Here is an 18,316-nt window from a genome sequence, read left to right on the forward strand (position 1 = left end):
CACTCTGTCAGCCAGCATTTCCGACTCCGCAGGCAAATTGATTTGGCCTTGACCCGCATCCGCAGCCCGGAAGCCACCGCTGCTCATGACAATTGAAAGCCATGTACTTCGGTGTTGCGTGCCAGGCGAAAAGGGAAATTATTATCATGATGGAGACCGCGTCGCGAAATGAAATCGTTAAGAGGCGAGTAAATCAGGCAAATGTGCTCATTGGAGCCTCATAAGCATGGTTTCATTAGCGAGGCGTCAAAATGCCGCGAACTGGGTTAAGGAACTCAACTCTGACAGCTGCAGCGGGTGGCCAAAATCGGAATCAAAACACCATTTCATATTCAAATCAACTGCAGCTGGCAACTTTTGATTACCAACACAGCCGGAGCATGAGGAGGACGCCACAAACTGCGCGATTGCATGTAGCAGCACTTAGAGCTGAGCACAAAAAGTAAAATCCTCACATTGCTGTAATCCCCCCAGTGACACCTCAAGTCAGTCGCCGTGGGAAAATGTTGGAGCAGCAGAAGCGCAATGGAGTTACGGCAGAGGGTGGGTTGGCAAGGTGGAAATGTCGGAAAGTTGGCGTGCGAAAACTGGCTAACTTCTTGGTGGCGCACACTGCCACCAGTCAGTTGGGATTTACGATCTGAGCGGTCAAGTTGTGGTGCGGCGAGCTGCGCTTAAATGGCGCCATTTGCGGTTCGGTGGCTTCGGCGGGACTGGAGCTGTGGTCAGCCACTGGCCAAGGGTGCGTCGGAACAGGAGTGCAACAAAGTTTTCCCTCTGCACGGAGACCCAATAAATGTTTAATTAGAGCGCAGACCACACAAAAGCAGGATATCAACCATGGCGATTGCCTACGACTGGAAGACCAACGATGTGTAAGGAGCTGAAGTGGTGCCCAACTATTTTTGGGTGTTATAAACCCACTAGCTAATAGTCACAACACAAAACTATTCTTGGGAACTAACCAAAGGAACTGCATATATATTCTTTCGAAAGTTTTCCTGCACCCTACCAGGAAATATTCTGACCCCATTTCTTATTAATGTGTTTTGAAGAAACGCCTTAGTATAAGTATACATACGCTTAAGTATAAACAAGGCTATTTCTTTTATAGTTTAAATGTGTATTTGCATTTTTGTTCATCCTGAACCATACTTAATGACCCCATCGAAATTTAAAAGAAGAGAACTAGGAACCTCCATTTTACCACCACAAAGGCACTTGTATGGTAAGCCCAGAATAAACCTAGGTTTGCCTTGCAACTGATTTAAAGTGAGTGATGTTGGACCTAATCGAAATCCCGGTGGCGGTTGACCTTGTCTTGTTCCTATTGCTGTTAACATAATGGTGCATTCTTGTTTATTGCATTACGTATACGCCCTGTGGCGTGACTGGCCCGTGTAACAGCAATTAAAGCGTCATAAATCTGCAACTGTAATTATGTGTGTGTCCAGGTATCGCAGTGGCCACACTGATTAGCATATTTAAATGGGTTACCCCACTGCTGGTCCGCTTTAAAAATAGCCAAAGGTCATTTGGCATTGTCAAGATTAGTCGTTCGCCGGACTCTCCATTCCGAAGTCTTGGGGGCAACAACCAACCATAGGTCGAAAGTTGGCCAGAAATTGGGTCAGACTTTTGGCCCTAGTTACGAGCAGTTTTTCTCTCTATTTTTTTCGTAGGTTCCTGTCTGTTTCCGTTTCCAAATCCGCCAGCGAATCACGCACATTCCCCCGCGTCATGCAATGAATTTTGGTTTATGGATAATACAACATTTTGGCAGTCACCAATTATAACCATTTCGCTGGCACATTTGCCCACACGTGAGAACTTTTAGCCGTTGTAAAAACTTTTTAATTCCGATCTGCGCAACAGGTGGTTGTGGTCACATTTAGCCCGCTGCCGGGAGCCATAAAAAGTGCAATTTGCATGCGCGCAGGTTCGCCTCCGACTGGCGACTGGCAATCCTTGTGCATTTTAAATGGCCTGCCTGCTGGGCGACGAGTCCTTGGCAATGCCTCAACAAAAAACTCATTTCCGTATATGGACTACCAAGGTCCTTGGGGCGCCGCGACGCGGGCGTTGTCAGGAATAACAAAAGTCGGGAATTTGGTGAGCTAACGATTGGCATTCAGTGGAGTGGGAAAGCTATCACATATGCCCAGACATCGTGTTTGGAAAGGAGCATCTAGTGATGTCCTCAACAATCTGTACTAACTTCAGGCATATCCTGCTCAAGAAATAGTTCTTAAGCACGTGTGTCAACTATTTGGAGTTAGGGCAATAGGATTAAATTCAATTTGTTAAGTACAAAGATTTGGTAATGGATACCAGCGGATCGACTCTGCTCGGTCGACCTGCTGCTCCCATCGAATCCAATAGACAATTTTCTAATTTGCAGCAATTTCACCCTTTTTACCCATTCATTAGTTTGTTTACAGAGGTTTGTGAGGCGAGTGTGCCTAGCAACCTGGTCGTGGCACGCCATGGGCTCTTGCTCCATGGAAATGGACGAGGAGGTGGATGTGGTGGAATGCCTTTTGGAACCGGGCGCCTTCTTATGGCGGCCTCCTCCCGAAACTCTGCCAATGCAATTGCCAAAGGTCGAGGGGAGATGGGGGAATTGGTGGCCCCGTTTTTAAGGGACCTACCTGTTATTTGGTTGTGGTGGCGACCAGCAGCGATACCCGTAACTTTTCCGCTCAGTTCGCTGGCAAAGACAAGACGCGTCGGATGTGAAACAGATCCTAACCAGACTCGCATTATCCCATCCACAGTTTTGATGCCGACTTTGGCTGGAATCGTTCCTTCTCCGAGCCGGATCTCACAGCCAATCAGAAGTCGGGCGATCTCAGCCGGTTCGCCATCAAGCATCCGCACGAGTACATAGCCGTCGATGACCTCAAGTACTTCCGCCGCCGCCAGCCCGTCCATTTGCACACCCGGAGCAACGTGTGCCTGCACAGCGGCGATGAGCCAGCGCCCAGCTTTGGCTCCCTGAAGTCCGAGTACCGCAAGCACTTCCGTGGCACCCAGTCCCGACCCAGATCCTTGCTGCGGCGCGCCACCTCGCTGCGACTGGAGGGATTCATGCAGCTGCTGTCGGAGCACCAGGAGAAATACCACTGGTACACGCCCGAGGACCTGCGCTTGTGAGTAGCTGATTACTAGAATACTTGTTAGCTATAGAATACTTGAAGAAATCAATATGTATTTAATTGCTCTGCGATTTAAGGCACACCAATCAATAGTAAAGTGATTTCCACCCACAGCTCCCGCACCTTTCCCGTCCGCAATCCGGAGAACCTGCAGTTGGGCGAGGGCAGCGAGGGCAACGCTGCCGCCGATGGCATGAAGAACTCCTCGTACCTCATGCTGGATCCCAGCACCAAGATACTGCCACGCGAGGTGTTCCTCGACGAGTCGGAACTGGCGGCCAGGAACCAGCCACCCACTAGCAAGCTGGCCGCGGACAAGTTTCGCCGCGATGTGGCTGCCCAGGAGCAGCAGCGATGCCATCTGCAGATGCGTGCCCAGGCCGTGGACCGCGAGCAGCACGGCCAGGTGCCGGAGCCCTCCGAGTACCGTCGCCAGTTCGTGCAGCAGTTCCCCGAGAAGGCGCACTCCATACCCCAGATGAGCAGCATCAAGATCCAGGGTGAGTTCGTAGCGGTGCCGGAGTACCGGGACAGTTTCCGTATGTATGCCAACTACTCGAAGAGCGCACCCATCAAGAAGAACGACAACCTGCGCGTGTCCGGCTCCGAGGCTGCCTGCGATCCCAGTTCGGAGGTGCCGGAGTATCGCGACAAATTCATCGACCCACCCAAGCACGTGGCCAAAGAGAAGTCCCTCAAGACGGACGACCATCTGCGTCCGCGCGGGGAGTTCACCAAAGAGATTCCCGAATACCACGAGAGCTTCCGAGATCCGCAGATCACCGAAATGCCGGAGCGAGGAAAGCCCCGGGAGCCGTTCCTTCGCCTGCGCGGCAAGATCGAGTTTAATCCGGAGTACAGGAATAACTATCAGGATTTTCCGCGTTCCCGACCCGTCGTCCAGAAGCCCACTTCCTGCTTCCGGTTGCCCACCTCGGGCGCATGCCACGCCCCATCCGTTCACCATCAGCCGGAAGAGGAACTGGAAACACCTGTCCTGGTAACAGTGCCGCCATCGGAGGTAACCGCCACACCGGAATATCGCCGAGCGCAGTATAACTACCAACTGCGGGAGCGGCCCAGGGATTTGGAGGCTGCTCCAGCCGGTGTCCAGGGGAATCTGCGCAAGAGCTCCGATTCCTCGTTGGAGGCCAGACAGCCGCAGGCCCAGATGCCCCACAAGCGGAGAACTTCGCGGCAGCGGCAGATCAAGGAGCCCGAGCAGCCGTTGGCCACCAGGTTCGACGATGTGGGCGGCAATGCGGCCAAAAAGCCAGCCCGCTACGGCCGACGAGCATCTGTCCTCCAGAACGCAGCCAGCTGTCGGGAGAACTCGTCGATCATCGAGGGCAATCCCAAATACGCCGTGGGATGTCGGCGCTCCAAACAGCCAGCCGGAAATCAAACACAACCACCCGGTGCCTTCGTGGTGCTCGACGAGCCGTGCAAGCCTTCCAACTGGATGAAGAAGACCTGGTACGACTCCTAGGACAGCGCATCTACACCTATCATTGGTATTCTGTTTTAAATCTATCTAATGTAATGGAATAAAAAAGAGTTAAAAGGAAAAACTATTACTTACTGAACTAAATTGCCTTGTATTTTGTGTTTCATGGTAAGTATCTTTCAGAACAAGTATCTGGTCCACCCTGCAATTGTATCTTTCTCATTGATGGCGAAAAAACGTAAACAAACGGCTGACTGCTCACCTTAAAAATGTTTGGCTGAGTTTAATCTTATCTTTTCGCTGGGTTGATAATAGTTTTGTGAGAGCGGGGTTACTCATAGTGGTTCAGTATCGCCGTGGACTTCGCAAGTTGCAGATGTGAAGAACGCATTTCCCAAACCAGATTCAAAGGGGAACTCCCATCCGAAGTGGAATCATGAGCGACACGGTGGTCCATGCGGCCAGTCCTCCGCCTCACATACTTGGCTACACCGTTCGTAGCCCCACTCGCATCTGGGTCTCCTATATAGTGCCCACCTGCCTGGGACTGCTGGTGTACATTGTCCAAACCGCCTCGGATTTGGCCCTGAGCTACCAGCACTTCAGCCAGACGGAGCCGGGACTGGGAGCTGGCACGCTGGTCCTGGTGATCCTGCCCCCCATCATCACCTTCATCCTGGTGGCGGCTTCGAAGGCACAAAGGGATTGCGCCTGCTTGGAACGCAATAAGTGCGTGGCCCTTGGCATTGGAATGCTCAAGCTGTTCCTGTTCCCGTTTTTTGTGATTTTCAGGTGAGTCAATGGATTGTAAAGTGGGTCACTGCCGTGTTCAATAACTTTAGCCGATAAGGTTCTGTACGCGCTTGTTTTGGGCCATCGAGGGACTCTTCCACGACGACGACGATGTGGAGCGCATGAAGTGCTTGGCCAAGGCCACACAAACCTCCAACATTGAGTTGTATCTGTTTGTTCAGGCTTACGCCCAGGCAGCTCCTCAAATCATTCTCCAGCTGTACCACATGCTCGTCCAGGATATGTTCCGCAACTACGAGACCTGTAAGATATATCCAGGATTACCTCACAGGATTACCCAAGTATTAACTTCCTGCTTCTAGCTGCTGTTCAGTCCTTGTCGCTGGTGTTCTCAGCCATTGATCTGGCTGCCATAACCACCAGTTACCACCGGATGGAAAGCCAGCGGAGGGTGGGTCGCCATTATCCTTGGGCCACACCGCAACAGGTGGACACCCATCGCTGTCAGCTGGAGCAGAACGAACGCCTGTGCTGTGAGGCTGAGCGGAAGAAACGCGAGTCCGAGCGCACCATCACCAGTTTCCCGGAGTCCGACAAGATCATGGAGAACTTTCGAGCCCGCCGGTCACTGCCCAATTCTGGTGAGGGCACCCATGAGCTGCATATTCAGGGCGAGGATGAGGTGGACAACGATGGCCTGGAGCAACTGGAAACGCGAGCACTACTGCACTCCCGACCAAGAGGCAATGCCACCGATGAGGAGAAGATACAGGGTACAAGGCCCAAACTGAAGGTGCGATACGAGGACCTGGGCGACTTGAACACCATCGAGGTGTTAGACAGCATACCCGAGACACCAGCACCGCCACCGCCTCCTAAAACTGCGCCACCAGAATTGCCCGTTCTGATGCCAACCGAGGATGATCCTCCAACGCCGGACTTGCGACGAACCATGTCGGATAATGAACACAGAAAGAGTCGTCGCGTGACTAGACCGCTGTCCCAGCTGGAAACCTTCAAGGACATGCTGCTGGTTAATGCCCAGCTGTACATCAAAGAGAATGTGCCACATCCGCCCAAGCTGCTGATGGGCAGGCTCAAGGACGAGGATACCGAGGAGCATAGTGTTCTGATTCCCCAATCACCCAAACCATCACCTTTGACGCCCAAGGACGTGGTGGACTTTTACTTTCCGCGGCCCACCAAAATAGTGAATGGCATACAGCAGGATGATTTCGCCGGCAGGACGGTTTCCTTCTTCGGATGGATTGCCTTCATCAGCATGAGGATGCTGTCGTTGTCCACCTTCTGTGTCTTCTATCCGAAGGCATTCTTCATCCTGGTGGGCGTGCACTACGCCCTGATGCTGGGCTGCCTGGCACTGGAAACCCGTTGTCGTGGTGGTTGGAGTCGCAGCCTGTTCTTACTTCTTCTCGCCTACATCTACATATTTGTGCTGATGGAATTCCGCGTGTCCTTCAAGAACATTCGACTGTGGTATGGTGGATACCTGGTGCTCACTCTCGTCGAGAACATTACCATATCCTCCATTTGGTACGCGAACGAGGAGTTCGAGTCCTGGTGGTTCGGTTTCATCTGGGAGTGGATCGTTTACAGTGGTATCCTGTTTCTGGCCACCCTCATCGTTTATTACTGTATACTCCGGCCCAAGGAGGTGTCCCTCATAGTGGAGGACGACTCCACGCAGGAGAATCAACAGGAAAGTCCTGAGGACCAGGCCGTTGCCTAGCAGTTTCCGGGTAGTTTGCTAGTTTGTTATATCGAAGTAGATAGAGTATAAGCCGTCAGTCTGTTACTGGCAAACGAATAAATTATTTACCTTAGTATTAGATCGAAAAAGGATATTGAAAAATTCATTCTGCAATGGTTGATCGTGGCAATAATTTGGTACTCCCAGTGGGTCCATGCATAACCGAACTTACGGAATCTCAAGCCAGCTTTGCTCCACCCAAAATTAAGAAAGTGCTGCGTAAGTTTAAGCTGTAGTATTCTGGAGCCCTTTTCTAATTCTAATGGTAATCCAGCCACTCGGGAGAATCGCATGGAGCAGTTTCTATGGCAGGAACTCTTTGCGGAGTACAACCGACAGGCCTCCGCCCAAGTGGATTTGGGTGAGGATCGCACGGAGTACTACGACCAGTTCTGCAAGGATGTGCCACCAAAAAACGAGGAGACTGAGGAAGTTCTGGTCAACAAGTATCCACTCTACTGCACCACTGCCGTCACCGTGTGGAATCACGAAGGAGATTTCACCAAAACTTTTAAAAGAAAATATTCTATAACCAGACCTATTGATCAGTGTACGGAAAAGTTTGCACTTTAAATTTTATTTGTAACTGTTTGAAAAAGAATAGTGCTCACAATAAATTATTTATCTTTGTTCTTTTATGGTAAAGATTAATAGAAATATATAATTAATCTTGCAACTTGAATGAAGAACTGCAGAATCTATAAACAAATAGTTTTTAATTATAAAAGAATATCTACTAAAAATTAAAATAACATTATTTTTTAAATTCAATGTATGTTAACGGTTGAGATAACAGTAACAGCATGCATACGGTCACTCTGGCAACGGCCATCGATTGGTTATTCGTTTCGCCATCGATGTTTGTTGATCAAGAAATGTATCGATAGTTGTCTCGGCCGCTGACGTGTATAAAATATCGAGGGACAGGCGGTGCTTTTTGAGCGATTTAATTTTATTTTCCTGTAGAATATAAGTGGCGTGTGAGAGCGCAACCACAAAATAGGAAAATGTTTAAGCTAGGTGCGTATCCAGCTCGGTGTTTGAGCTGAATAACTTTAATTTAACGCCGTATTCAGTGGAAACGCCGGCTGCAAAGTCTCAGCTCTCGTGCTGTCTCCCTCTGATTTTCGTGGTTAAGCGATTGCCGGCGACTTGGAACCTAATGGTTATTTTTTCTATCGAATTCCAGGTCTGGTCATCTTCTGCGTGTTGGTCGCTAGTGGGCCGACGTGGAGCGCCCGCACCGTGGACAGCCACCTGGGGCAAAAGGATCTCAGCCGCCTGCAAAAAGTATTCGTGGACGGATTTGGCTCCAGTGACCTGCAGTCGATCTTCTTCTCCAGCCTCAACATCCAACTGACTGACGCCACCCAGAAGGAGCCGTTGTGCAAGAAGATTGCCACGCTGCATTCGGAATCCAAGCTGAACGTGCGTTTTTCTAGATACGCCCATTTATGAATGGTCCTTCTTATTTATGTCCTTTAAACTCCTTGCAGAGCTTCGAAAAAGACTACTACTACATTGGTGCTAGCAGGAACCTGGGCTGCTCCGCCAAGATCGAGGAGAGTCTGCTCTCCAAGGTATACAGTTCCCTTAACTCGGAGCTGGGCAGCTCGCAGGAGATCTTCTACCGCGTAGTCACCCACAAAGTGCTCGGCGTGGAGGTCAATGAAGCCACTCAGGGAAAACTAGTAAAGCGTTTGCAAGAACTTCTCAAGAAGGACGACACACTCAGCGGCTTGGGATACGCTTTCAATGTTGCTCCACTTCTGGGTGCCGGTGCATCCTTTATCGCTAATCGCGTTGAGGATGCCATCGTGCAAGCAGATGAAGTAGACAGCAAGCTTCTGCAATTCGAAGGTGGTCTCAGTATCACCTCCCTGATCATCAATGGTGCTTTCGGCGTGAGCAAGACCTTCGAAAAGCCCGTGCCCGTTACCGCTGACCAGGCAGTTAAGTTCGCAAACTACTTCCTTAGCCGCCGATCCGTCCAAACCGCCAAAGGAGCTCATGTGCTGATCGAGGCACTAAAGACCATCAGTGGAGCCGATAAAATTGCGCCCGTTTGCGTGCAGCTCATTGGCAACGGTCAGTTGGACGCTCAGTCGCCGACCCTAAATGTAGCTGTTGTGGATCTGCTTGGAAAGCCTTTGTCACCTGCCCCCAAAGCCGTCACTGCTAAGGTTATTCGCAAGAAGGACAGCGCTGTTTTGGCTGATAAAATCACTGTGGCCTCTAAGTCCTCTGACAAGACCACCTACGTGGCTGATTTGGCCAGCTTAAAGCCAACTCGCGGCGTTTACCAGGCGGAGTTGAGCGCCGATGGTGTCTACACCCAGACACTGCAGTTCAAGGTTCTCGGCCGCGTCAAAGTTCAATCTCTGGAGGTGGGCATTGCCGAATCTGATGCCAGCGCTGCTACCCGCAAGCAAAGTGTGACCTATCCAGGCAAACTTCAGGAGGTTCTCTCCGCTGACAGCACCCAGAAGCTTTTGCTGAAGGCCGTTCTTGTAGATGAATCCACCAGCAAGCCTCTGGCTGTCCATCAGGCCTTCGTTCGACTCTACAACAAAAAAACTGACAAGGAGATCATCTTTGTGGCCGAGCAGGATAGCAGCAAGGCGTACAAATTCGACATGGATGTGGGCAACAATGGCAAAAACTTCAACTACCAGAGCGGCACCTACAGCATTTACTTGACCGTGGGCGATTCCTCCCTGTCCAACTCCTTCGAATGGTTGGTTGCTGAAGTCCAATTGAAATTCAACGAAGATAAGGGTAAGATTGCAAGATATTTATAATGAAAAGTACAAATCTAACCGCATATCTGGTTACAGAAGTCAAGCCAAAGACCACTTCTGGTCCCCTGCCTGAAATTATTCATCAGTTCCGTGTGCCCGACAAGCGCCCGCCCCGCATTGTGTCTGATATCTTCACCGGACTGTGCATAACCCCGCTTGTTCTGCTTTTCGTGTTCTGGGGAAAACTGGGCATCAACGTGTCTAACCTAACGCTGGCCCCGAGCACGATTGGCTTTCACCTGGGTTTCGGTGGCATCCTGGTGCTGTTCTTCGTGTTCTGGCTGCAGCTTAACATGTTCCAGACACTGCGCCTGCTGATTCCTATCGCAGTATTCACATTCCTGGCTGGCAACCGATTGCTGAGACGTCTTTACGCACAACGTAACTCAAAGCCAAGTGCGTCGTAAGTCCGTTTATCATTGTACGAAGTCAATAAGTGAGCTACTCTCTATCTTGCAACTCCATCAGAAAAGAAACTTTAATAAAGCGATTTAGTTAAGCCCAAACACACACTAAATGCTGCCTTTAAATGTATTTGAATATTATTTTATTTGTGTATAATTTTACAGCCTAGTTTCAACTGCACAAGCCATATCATAATTGTCTTTCAGACTTTTTGCTAAGCAGACAGTTGCATAATACAAAAACAATGGAAACATATATGTATATTTACAATAATAACAGTTGTGAAAATCTCCCCGAGTGATTGGACATGAATCTAGAGGTGAGCCTTCATGAATGGCTTCAAGTACTTGTGGAATGCTCCGTTGACAGGCTCCTTGTTCAACGGGTTCTTCTTGGTAGACTCAAAGATGTGCTCGTAAACATTTCCATCATAGGCACCCAATGCAGAATCTAGCACGCGATCGTGAAGATCAAAGCTGTCCACCAGGCTGACGGCATTCGGTCGGAGTCGCTTTAAGCAGTTCTCCAGGCGAACCTCTAGTTTCGTGACATCCTGATCAGTCAGATTAATAAACTGTAAGGGAAAACATATAAAATTAAATATCCTAAACTGAAATTAATTGGGAGTCCTACCCTCAAAAAGTCGCCAATGCGGTTGAGGCAGGCGTCTACCAGATAAAGCTCCAGCACCACTTTAAGGACTTCAGCTAGTTCTGGGGACACTTCGCGGGACAAGGCCATAAGCTCCGTATAGGCAGTCTGGGCCAGGAAGGCGCGTCCATGGAGCTACAAATGATATAAAATTAAATAGGGAACTGATCAAAGTATTCATATTTCGTTAAAACTTACATCTGCAGCCGCTGTTAAGAAGGTGCCACATAGATTAGCTGAAACCTCGGTACCATGGCCTTGCTTGCGACGCAGTTCAATCTGCTCATAGGCAATTCGGGTTTTGCTGATAGAAAAATTTTAGTTAAATACCTGCTATCGAATTTATTTTCTATAGTAGTTACTTACTTGGCGGCAACGAACTGGAAGGCCTTTACAATGGATCTCAAGGATCCGTCGAAGTTAACAAACTTTGTTCGGTTTATTGCGTCATTTATGTACGAAACCGTGGGCACCAGCTTCTCTCCGTTTAAGGCCTGTCCATAGACCTTCACCAGATAGCGGGCAGTCTGCAGCAGCATCACTGTGTTCTCGCCCTCATAGGTGCAAACAGCCGTGGTCATGCCGTATATCGTGGGGAAGTTCGAGCAGTCCATGTAGCCATGTCCGCCACAGGACAGACGACACGTTTCGACGCCGGCAGCAGCATCGGCACTGCAGATGGCCTTAAGGCAGCAGGACAAAGCATGCATCTCGGGCAGGCGATCCAAGTTACCCTGCTCAATCTCCCCAGAAATCACGTTGTACATATTCCAGATGCCATCACCCGTTGTTTTGAAAACGATGGCCTTAGCTATCTGAGGGAACAACTTCAACTGCTGTGTGGTATGGTCCATGATTTGTGGCTCCGGTTGATTGGGATCAATGGGACTCTGGCGGCGAACAGCTGAGTACCTAGTGGCAATAGTGGATGCCTTGGCCAGACTCTGAGCGGTATCACGGATAAGAGCACAACGCACAAACATCTTGAATGAAAAAAATGGTTAAAATCTCGCTAAAGGAATAGTGTATATCGGTTTTAGTACCATGGTTCCGTAGGTAAGCACGCTGTTCTTCGGCGCCACATAGGTGCCATCAGGCAGCACTTGCTGGTTCTTCATCAGCATGTTGTTCAAAGGCACCCGTACGTTCTTCAGTCCTAAATAGCCATTGTTGACACCCTTCATGCCCAGCTTGGTGCCAATGTCTCCAATGTCGATGCCAGGCATGGGGCGGTGACTATCGGAATCCCTCAATTGGACAATAAAAGGAGCGAGGCCACGGAACTCGCCCTTGGTATACAGCTGTGCCACCACAACCGCATGGTTAGCAGTGTGTCCCACTGAAAGTCCAGAAGTTTAATACAGATGTAAGTTATTAAGAGTTATAGGAAACTTACATCCACCGGGCCACCACTTGTATGCACTGAGTGATGGTGTGTTTATCACAAACTCCTGGGTGCTGGCATCGTAGTCAGCACGGGTCTCCAGACCGCGCAGGAAGGTTCCGTGTCCCAGTTCCGTCTGGGCATAGGTGCCAATGATTTCGCAGTCCCAGGCCTTGCTCAGCCATTCCACCTGCTGGTCCATCGTGCCCTGGCCCATGATGGTGGGCACAAACATCACGTAGTGCAGCGCCAGGGGATTGCCCTCCTTTAGAATAGCTGCTCCCAAGGAACCACCGAGCAGAGCACTAAAAGCATACAAATTACAATCTGAGATACATTGAGACTCAGAGGGCTTCTTTACTTGTAAGTGTCCACTCCATCCTCGCCATCAGCACGCAGCTGGCGGATCTTCTCCCCAATGATGCAGGCTTTTCGCAAGCTGTGCTCATAGAGCTCCTTGTGTGACAAATAGGAAATGGGCAAGTCGTCCTGAAGCGCCGGATCCTCCAAAAACATTTTCTCTGTCAAAATGATCAACGTAATTTATTAGATGGGGCGATAAGGATAGGGATTTAATATTTTAGGAGGTGCCGTTAAGATAAGCAGTTACTGGGCATTGTCCATTTATGATGCCCCAAGCGACCGTGCAAATCTGTCAGATAAACCTATCAGCTAAACCAATTTCAAGTGGCTCTGGAAATAGATGGGTGGTGGGTAGCTGCAAACATTCAAAGTACACGGCTTCTTGGATTGATCGCGTTTCGTGCGAAGTTCAAAGATTAATAACTTATGAGCTGGCTAATAGGTGCCGATTAACTAGTAGCGGCTTGTTTATGCGGAATACATAATTAATGAACTCTAGCCCTCTCGGCGTGCAGCGAAAGCAGCAAATCGGATGAATGAATGGACAGAGAAGAAGCGTATCAAAACAAAGAAGTTGACAGGATGGATAAACAAGTGATTCGATTTGTAAAATCTCAGTTTTTGAGAATTTATCAGTGGCTTTGATAGTTAGCATCAGAGTTTGAACTCTACAGATTAGCTGTAAATGCGTTCAAGCCTAGTCTAATTGCCAAGTCATGCTTCTGGCACAATTTCTCGCATCCACTGTGTGGAAACTCGATTGCGCCAAGCTCATATAAAGCTCTGAGCGACCGGTTAATGTGAATGTCTGTCGGGGTCACCGGAGAAGCTTGCAATCCGCTGTTTTATTTCATCTAAGCTGGCTCACCTAGGGCCTTCTTCTCCTTAAAGCGCTCCTCGCCACCGGCCCACAGAACGGAGAACTCCCGGGCATCGAAGGTGGCCGTATTGCGTTCCTTCTGCAGATCGGGATTCACTGGTTTGGCTGGCATTTTGCTGTGCGGCACAGTATTCAAGTCACGTAAACAGGTTATGGATGGTATGGATTAACGAGCCACCGCAAGGCGTCCGTCTTCGGTGAATATCGCGTACTGACTGATTGCTGCGCTCAGTGGTCGGTCGGTCGATTGGTCACTCAATTGCCGTTGGACGGAAGCCCAGTGGAGATTGAGATTATGGAGTGCTGATCTGATCCAGCTGTACTAATACCTAATACGGAATCTAATCGTCGATGCTAGCTGGCGAACGACGTGAACTTTAACCGCGAAAATACACATGTAATGAGCTGGCTTTTGTGTTGAAATAATCTGCAGCACAATTATTATTCTCAGGCCATTGTTGTTGGTCCACACTCAATCGTAAATACACAAAATAAATACACTACATGTGAAGAGTACATGGGCACTTTCTTTCAGTTCTTTGCATAGCTAAATAAACTAGCTTTTATCCGCTGCTTTGTTCGTGTAATTTTTTGCTAATTTAATTTTAAAGGCACTACACTTTTTAAATAAATCATGCTTTAATAACGCATGTTGAAAGCTTCACATTAACCGTCTTTGTAGAAAGTAGAGTATCTGAATGCATCCTAAATATTCGATTTATTTTTATTGTTAGCAGCTCTTTGTTTGTATTGTGACGAAATCAGCTGTTGGACAGGGCTGCAAGAGAAAAACCAGTGCTGCAGCACTTGTGAACGCCAGGGATGCAGTGCAGCACAATCTTGGCGCCAATTCAAAATAATTGAGAAATGCTCATTTTATTAAAAACATAGATATATATTTGCTAGCTAAATGATCATGAGGTAACAGCAATCTTTGGCCTTATAGCATAGGTTTAGGCTTGCACATACGGAAACGCGTAAAAGTAAATCACGATTTAATACACTTACTAGGTGGTAAATACATTTGGCTTGGGTGAGAACAATATTCATAATATCCGCTTAAATGCCATGGGCGTGGCTAGTGGCAATAGCTATGCCCCGCTGGTGCTGCCCCATGCCAGAGTCATAGGAGCAGCTGGCCGCTGGCTCCATTTGATGCACTTCCGCCGGATACCAGTGACTGTGCGACTCCGGCAACTGATGGTAACTGAGATCCGCTGCCACATGGCTCTCGCTTCGTGTGGACGACTTCGGATAGGATTGCGGATGCAGGGCTTGCCAATCCATGCGGGCAGAGGTGGTGGCTGCAGGTGATGGGGCAAAGGCCAAACTCCGACTGCTCTGGTGGAACTCAAAGGGCCAGCTCTGCAAGACATAAGATAATGTGGCATAAATCATAAGAGTTGTGGAAACCGCAGGGGCTATATTTGGAACAATATGACGACAACCCATGCGAGACAGCGCCATTGTTTGTTTACGCAACTTTGATTGTTTTTAGTGCCCCCGCCTCCAGATCTAGATCTACAATAACAGCCTCATTAACGCATCTATAAAAACATAAACAGCCAAACACTTGCGGACAAGAGACACTCATTTGTATGCCATACATGGAGGGATTGGGAATGGAAACGGGATATAGGGATGCTAGGGCTAGCGAGCAAATACCGAACCAATGGGTTGTTCCCAACAGATCATCTTGGGCGCGTGGATGGGATACATTCGGATAGGGTCGGGACTCTCCGATCCGATCCGATCCGAACCGATCTGATTTGCCACCATATGGGCACAAGACGGAACCGTATTTGCTGAATTTTTTCACGCATTCGGTGGGTAAACAATTGCATCTATTTGGATAAGTTGTGCGCCATGGATCCAGAGTGATAGATTGTGTAAACTCCGGACGAGAATGGATAAACATGGTTAGACTACATTTTAATTACAATAATCCGAGTGGGAAAACTACTGAGGACGACACTTTCGCTCGCATGTCATTCACATTGTCGCTTCAAAGCATCGAGCATCTTTAAAAATAAAAGCAAAGACTATAAAGACTAACTAGTGCCCCCCATCCAGATCCGCAGGTCTGCGGCGGTGCCATCTCCGTTCCCTGCCCGCTCCTCCATCACTCCTCCTGTCACTCATATTTAATATTTTCGAAATTCACAAAAGTATCGGATTACAGGAAAGCGAGGCAGTCTGAAATCACAAAATGTGATTTCGGCGTTCTAGTGGGGGGCCCGGCTGAATGGCTGACTCCGGTCTTGGAATCTGGGTGTGGATGTGGTTACGGTTGTGGTCCACCTCCACCTAGAAAAGGTGGAAATACTTGTCGCGGCATCGCGTCGGCATCACCAAGCAGATGTTGCACCACATTCGTTTGGATTTCGATCTGTATTTCGCTATATTTGTGTAGAATTACCCCTATAAGTTGAGTAGTATTGCTTACTACGTCGCTTGTTAGAAACGAACTAAGTTTAATACATTGCATTTATAATTAGATTGCATAAGTATCATTTTTAAAATTATAAACAATAAAGATAGTGAATAAGATTTCAAAGTAAAACTTTAGAATGCTTTCTAGCTTTCAAACGTTAAGTTCAATGGAGTTTCTTTCACTTAAATGAAAATTATCTATCTACTTTATTTCCTTAATGGCTTTAAAAATAAAAAGCAACGTTTTTATAGTCATCCCAACACTGCGCTTTCCATAAAAAGACATGAAATTATGACAATCCCGATCTGCAAGGAATTACTTCTTAATGAGACTGAGATCCATAAATAACATTGATCTTGGGCCTATCACTGGGAACCCCCTGCGACACCTGTCATTATCTGACGAGCTCCACCTGAAGTGGCCGGCTCATTAATGCCTTTCCAACGCCACAAGCCGCGGGTGCAGAGCATCGTTAAGTGGTGGCAGTGACATCACTTATTGGGGCACGGGGATCGCAATTGCATGACACTTACCATGCCGTGTCCGTTGTTATGGAAATGGTAATTGCCTCCGCCGGACGAGTCTGCCATGTGACTTGTGTCCAGGCCATCGGAACTGGTGGTGCTCGAGTGGCTGTGGTTGAGGTGCTGCTGGCTGCTGCTGTGGTGGTGCGGGTGGTGCGGGTGGTTCTGCGAGTGGCTGCCTGTCTCCACGGCCGTAATTAGCTGCTTGATGTAGAGCGTGGCCAAACGTAACGTGTCCAGCTTGGAGAGCTTCGTGTCCGGCGGAATGTTGGGCAGCTTCGTCTTCAATCGCCCGTAGGCGCTGGACAGCACCCGCATACGCATTCGCTCCCGGGCATTGGCCGCATTTCGCTGCACCGGCGGCTGGGAGCCTACAAATTCAGATAGGTCATTAATTACATACTGTAGATACACCCAAAAAACTTTAATAACAGGAAATTAATTACCAACAAATAGTTTCATTAGTATCTACAAAAGGTAAACCCATAAAGGTAAAACCTAAAACCAAGTGAGTATTATAGCATCAACTTAGTAAGGAAAGACTACAAAAGAACTCCCCTTAACACCTATTCCATATATTATATATAATCGCACTTACTTTGCGAACTGGCATCCTCGTCGAAGTCGTCATCAAACAGATCCATGGGGCTGGAGGCGCGCTTCTTGCGTGGCATTGTTCAAAAACCAGATGGTATCACAAATATCACTTCGAATATATTCAAATTGGGTATAAACTTTCAATCCACCCAGAGTTCTCTCACTAAAAACTGAACCGTTCCGAACCGAAACCAATCTGTGGCGAGTCAAATACGTCCGATCTGCGTGGCACATAGAGCACTTCTGTCAAGGGTTACGGGGAGAGCCTCCTTTTTGAGCACTCTGCTCCTCAGTGCGCGGCTCTCCAGATTCCGGCTATTTCTGGCACCTCGGCAGGCACGCCCACGCTCCGCAAACCGTCCCAATTGGCGGAGGCATCCCGACACATGGTGCGATCGGCGGTCTCTTTCTCGGCTGTTTGCCTTCTGGCTGCCACCACATTGGCCCAGTGTTCCGCCGCCGGTCTGCGGGAAAATTCAAAATGAATCGCTCGGTTTATCCGGTCCATTTGGGTGGTGGAGTGGGGCGTCGTTGTGCCGTAAGGATGTGCGACAAGCGAGTGGGAAGCGTGCCAAGCCTCCGGCTCCAGATGGCACCACCTGGTTGCGATCTCGCAGTGGATTTGGAAATAGGCATTTATGGCAGATCCGAAGAGATTATAATCCTGGGGTTCAACTGCGTATCCTGTTTGGGGTCGCCTTGGAAGTCATTTGCTAATGGTGGGGAATTTACAGTTCCGAGAACTCTTCTGACTTTTCAAATATTCTGCAGGAAATCAAAATACTCGAATATTTACAAAGATAATATATGTACATTCAACCTCAGGAAATAAATAGAAAGTATAACCATTTGTTTTGTTTATAGAATGTACATGTTTGTCCTAGAACTTATTTGAAAAGCTTTTTAGAAAGACAATAAGTGTTTTAAAAATAATTTAAGCTAATGACCTAACATATTATAAACTAAATAGCTTGGGAAACCGCATCTTTAATTAAACTACAATTGGTTAGATTAAATTGTTTTTTGACCTACGAAGCTGCGAACTAATTTTACTACTTGCCACGCCTCCGATCCCAGATAAGACCACTGTGACCCCGAACACTTGGCCTTGATTAGGGCCTCCAGTCGTGGATGGAGCGTCACCGGCA

General features: G+C 48.4%; 6 protein-coding genes across 6 annotated transcripts; 4 read left to right on the plus strand and 2 right to left on the minus strand.

The window, feature by feature from the left end:
• The first annotated feature begins 129 nt into the window (after positions 1-129).
• Positions 130-4,647, plus strand: LOC122612712. Its single transcript, XM_043786493.1, has 3 exons — positions 130-875; positions 2,778-3,152; positions 3,273-4,647. The coding sequence occupies exons 1-3, from the start codon at positions 841-843 to the stop codon at positions 4,645-4,647; spliced, it is 1,785 nt and encodes a 594-aa protein (XP_043642428.1). The 5' UTR covers positions 130-840.
• Positions 4,648-4,975: 328 nt separating this feature from the next.
• On the plus strand, positions 4,976-7,211 carry LOC122613455. Its single transcript, XM_043787642.1, has 3 exons — positions 4,976-5,397; positions 5,456-5,661; positions 5,721-7,211. The coding sequence occupies exons 1-3, from the start codon at positions 5,042-5,044 to the stop codon at positions 7,106-7,108; spliced, it is 1,950 nt and encodes a 649-aa protein (XP_043643577.1). The 5' UTR covers positions 4,976-5,041; the 3' UTR covers positions 7,109-7,211.
• LOC122613456 lies at positions 7,144-7,774 on the plus strand. The gene is made up of 2 exons (XM_043787643.1): positions 7,144-7,348; positions 7,404-7,774. The coding sequence occupies exons 1-2, from the start codon at positions 7,243-7,245 to the stop codon at positions 7,700-7,702; spliced, it is 405 nt and encodes a 134-aa protein (XP_043643578.1). The 5' UTR covers positions 7,144-7,242; the 3' UTR covers positions 7,703-7,774.
• A 237-nt stretch (positions 7,775-8,011) lies between these two features.
• On the plus strand, positions 8,012-10,460 carry LOC122613857 (dolichyl-diphosphooligosaccharide--protein glycosyltransferase subunit 2). Its single transcript, XM_043788269.1, has 4 exons — positions 8,012-8,149; positions 8,319-8,557; positions 8,626-9,907; positions 9,967-10,460. The coding sequence occupies exons 1-4, from the start codon at positions 8,137-8,139 to the stop codon at positions 10,335-10,337; spliced, it is 1,905 nt and encodes a 634-aa protein (XP_043644204.1). The 5' UTR covers positions 8,012-8,136; the 3' UTR covers positions 10,338-10,460.
• Positions 10,461-14,049, minus strand: LOC122613858 (probable peroxisomal acyl-coenzyme A oxidase 1). The gene is made up of 8 exons (XM_043788270.1): positions 13,602-14,049; positions 12,732-12,891; positions 12,383-12,675; positions 12,030-12,325; positions 11,353-11,969; positions 11,185-11,290; positions 10,969-11,121; positions 10,461-10,909 (listed from the first exon to the last, which is right to left on the minus strand). Exons 1-8 carry the CDS (start codon positions 13,723-13,725, stop codon positions 10,649-10,651), a joined length of 2,010 nt encoding a protein of 669 aa, XP_043644205.1. The 5' UTR covers positions 13,726-14,049; the 3' UTR covers positions 10,461-10,648.
• A 578-nt stretch (positions 14,050-14,627) lies between these two features.
• On the minus strand, positions 14,628-17,311 carry LOC122614570 (uncharacterized histidine-rich protein DDB_G0274557). Its single transcript, XM_043789136.1, has 3 exons — positions 17,170-17,311; positions 16,581-16,942; positions 14,628-14,978 (listed from the first exon to the last, which is right to left on the minus strand). Exons 1-3 carry the CDS (start codon positions 17,243-17,245, stop codon positions 14,673-14,675), a joined length of 744 nt encoding a protein of 247 aa, XP_043645071.1. The 5' UTR covers positions 17,246-17,311; the 3' UTR covers positions 14,628-14,672.
• Positions 17,312-18,316: the final 1,005 nt, after the last annotated feature.

Source organism: Drosophila teissieri, chromosome 2R (genome assembly GCF_016746235.2).
Source record: "Drosophila teissieri strain GT53w chromosome 2R, Prin_Dtei_1.1, whole genome shotgun sequence".
Taxonomy (NCBI): Eukaryota; Metazoa; Arthropoda; class Insecta; order Diptera; family Drosophilidae; genus Drosophila; species Drosophila teissieri.

What these genes read in the sequence shown, in the direction of transcription:
- LOC122612712 (XM_043786493.1), top strand. Translation starts at nt 841, where the DNA reads ATGGCGATTGCCTACGACTGGAAGACCAACGATGT. An exon ending in GACTGGAAGACCAACGATGT is followed by an intron (nt 876 to 2,777) that starts GTAAGGAGCTGA and finishes TCCCATCCACAG; the next exon opens with TTTTGATGCCGACTTTGGCT. An exon ending in ACGCCCGAGGACCTGCGCTT is followed by an intron (nt 3,153 to 3,272) that starts GTGAGTAGCTGA and finishes TTCCACCCACAG; the next exon opens with CTCCCGCACCTTTCCCGTCC.
- LOC122613455 (XM_043787642.1), top strand. Translation starts at nt 5,042, where the DNA reads ATGAGCGACACGGTGGTCCATGCGGCCAGTCCTCCGCCTCACATACTT. An exon ending in CCGTTTTTTGTGATTTTCAG is followed by an intron (nt 5,398 to 5,455) that starts GTGAGTCAATGG and finishes TTAGCCGATAAG; the next exon opens with GTTCTGTACGCGCTTGTTTT. An exon ending in GTTCCGCAACTACGAGACCT is followed by an intron (nt 5,662 to 5,720) that starts GTAAGATATATC and finishes TCCTGCTTCTAG; the next exon opens with CTGCTGTTCAGTCCTTGTCG.
- LOC122613456 (XM_043787643.1), top strand. Translation starts at nt 7,243, where the DNA reads ATGGTTGATCGTGGCAATAATTTGGTACTCCCAGTGGGTCCATGCATA. An exon ending in CAAAATTAAGAAAGTGCTGC is followed by an intron (nt 7,349 to 7,403) that starts GTAAGTTTAAGC and finishes ATGGTAATCCAG; the next exon opens with CCACTCGGGAGAATCGCATG.
- LOC122613857 (XM_043788269.1), top strand. An exon ending in ATTCGGAATCCAAGCTGAAC is followed by an intron (nt 8,558 to 8,625) that starts GTGCGTTTTTCT and finishes AACTCCTTGCAG; the next exon opens with AGCTTCGAAAAAGACTACTA. An exon ending in GAAATTCAACGAAGATAAGG is followed by an intron (nt 9,908 to 9,966) that starts GTAAGATTGCAA and finishes ATCTGGTTACAG; the next exon opens with AAGTCAAGCCAAAGACCACT.
- LOC122613858 (XM_043788270.1), bottom strand. Translation starts at nt 13,725, where the DNA reads ATGCCAGCCAAACCAGTGAATCCCGATCTGCAGAAGGAACGCAATACG. An exon ending in GATGGAGTGGACACTTACAA is followed by an intron (nt 12,676 to 12,731) that starts GTAAAGAAGCCC and finishes GTATGCTTTTAG; the next exon opens with TGCTCTGCTCGGTGGTTCCT. An exon ending in TTCCAGTTCGTTGCCGCCAA is followed by an intron (nt 11,291 to 11,352) that starts GTAAGTAACTAC and finishes TTTTTCTATCAG; the next exon opens with CAAAACCCGAATTGCCTATG.
- LOC122614570 (XM_043789136.1), bottom strand. Translation starts at nt 17,245, where the DNA reads ATGCCACGCAAGAAGCGCGCCTCCAGCCCCATGGATCTGTTTGATGAC. An exon ending in CGAGGATGCCAGTTCGCAAA is followed by an intron (nt 16,943 to 17,169) that starts GTAAGTGCGATT and finishes CTGAATTTGTAG; the next exon opens with GCTCCCAGCCGCCGGTGCAG. An exon ending in ATAACAACGGACACGGCATG is followed by an intron (nt 14,979 to 16,580) that starts GTAAGTGTCATG and finishes TATGTCTTGCAG; the next exon opens with AGCTGGCCCTTTGAGTTCCA.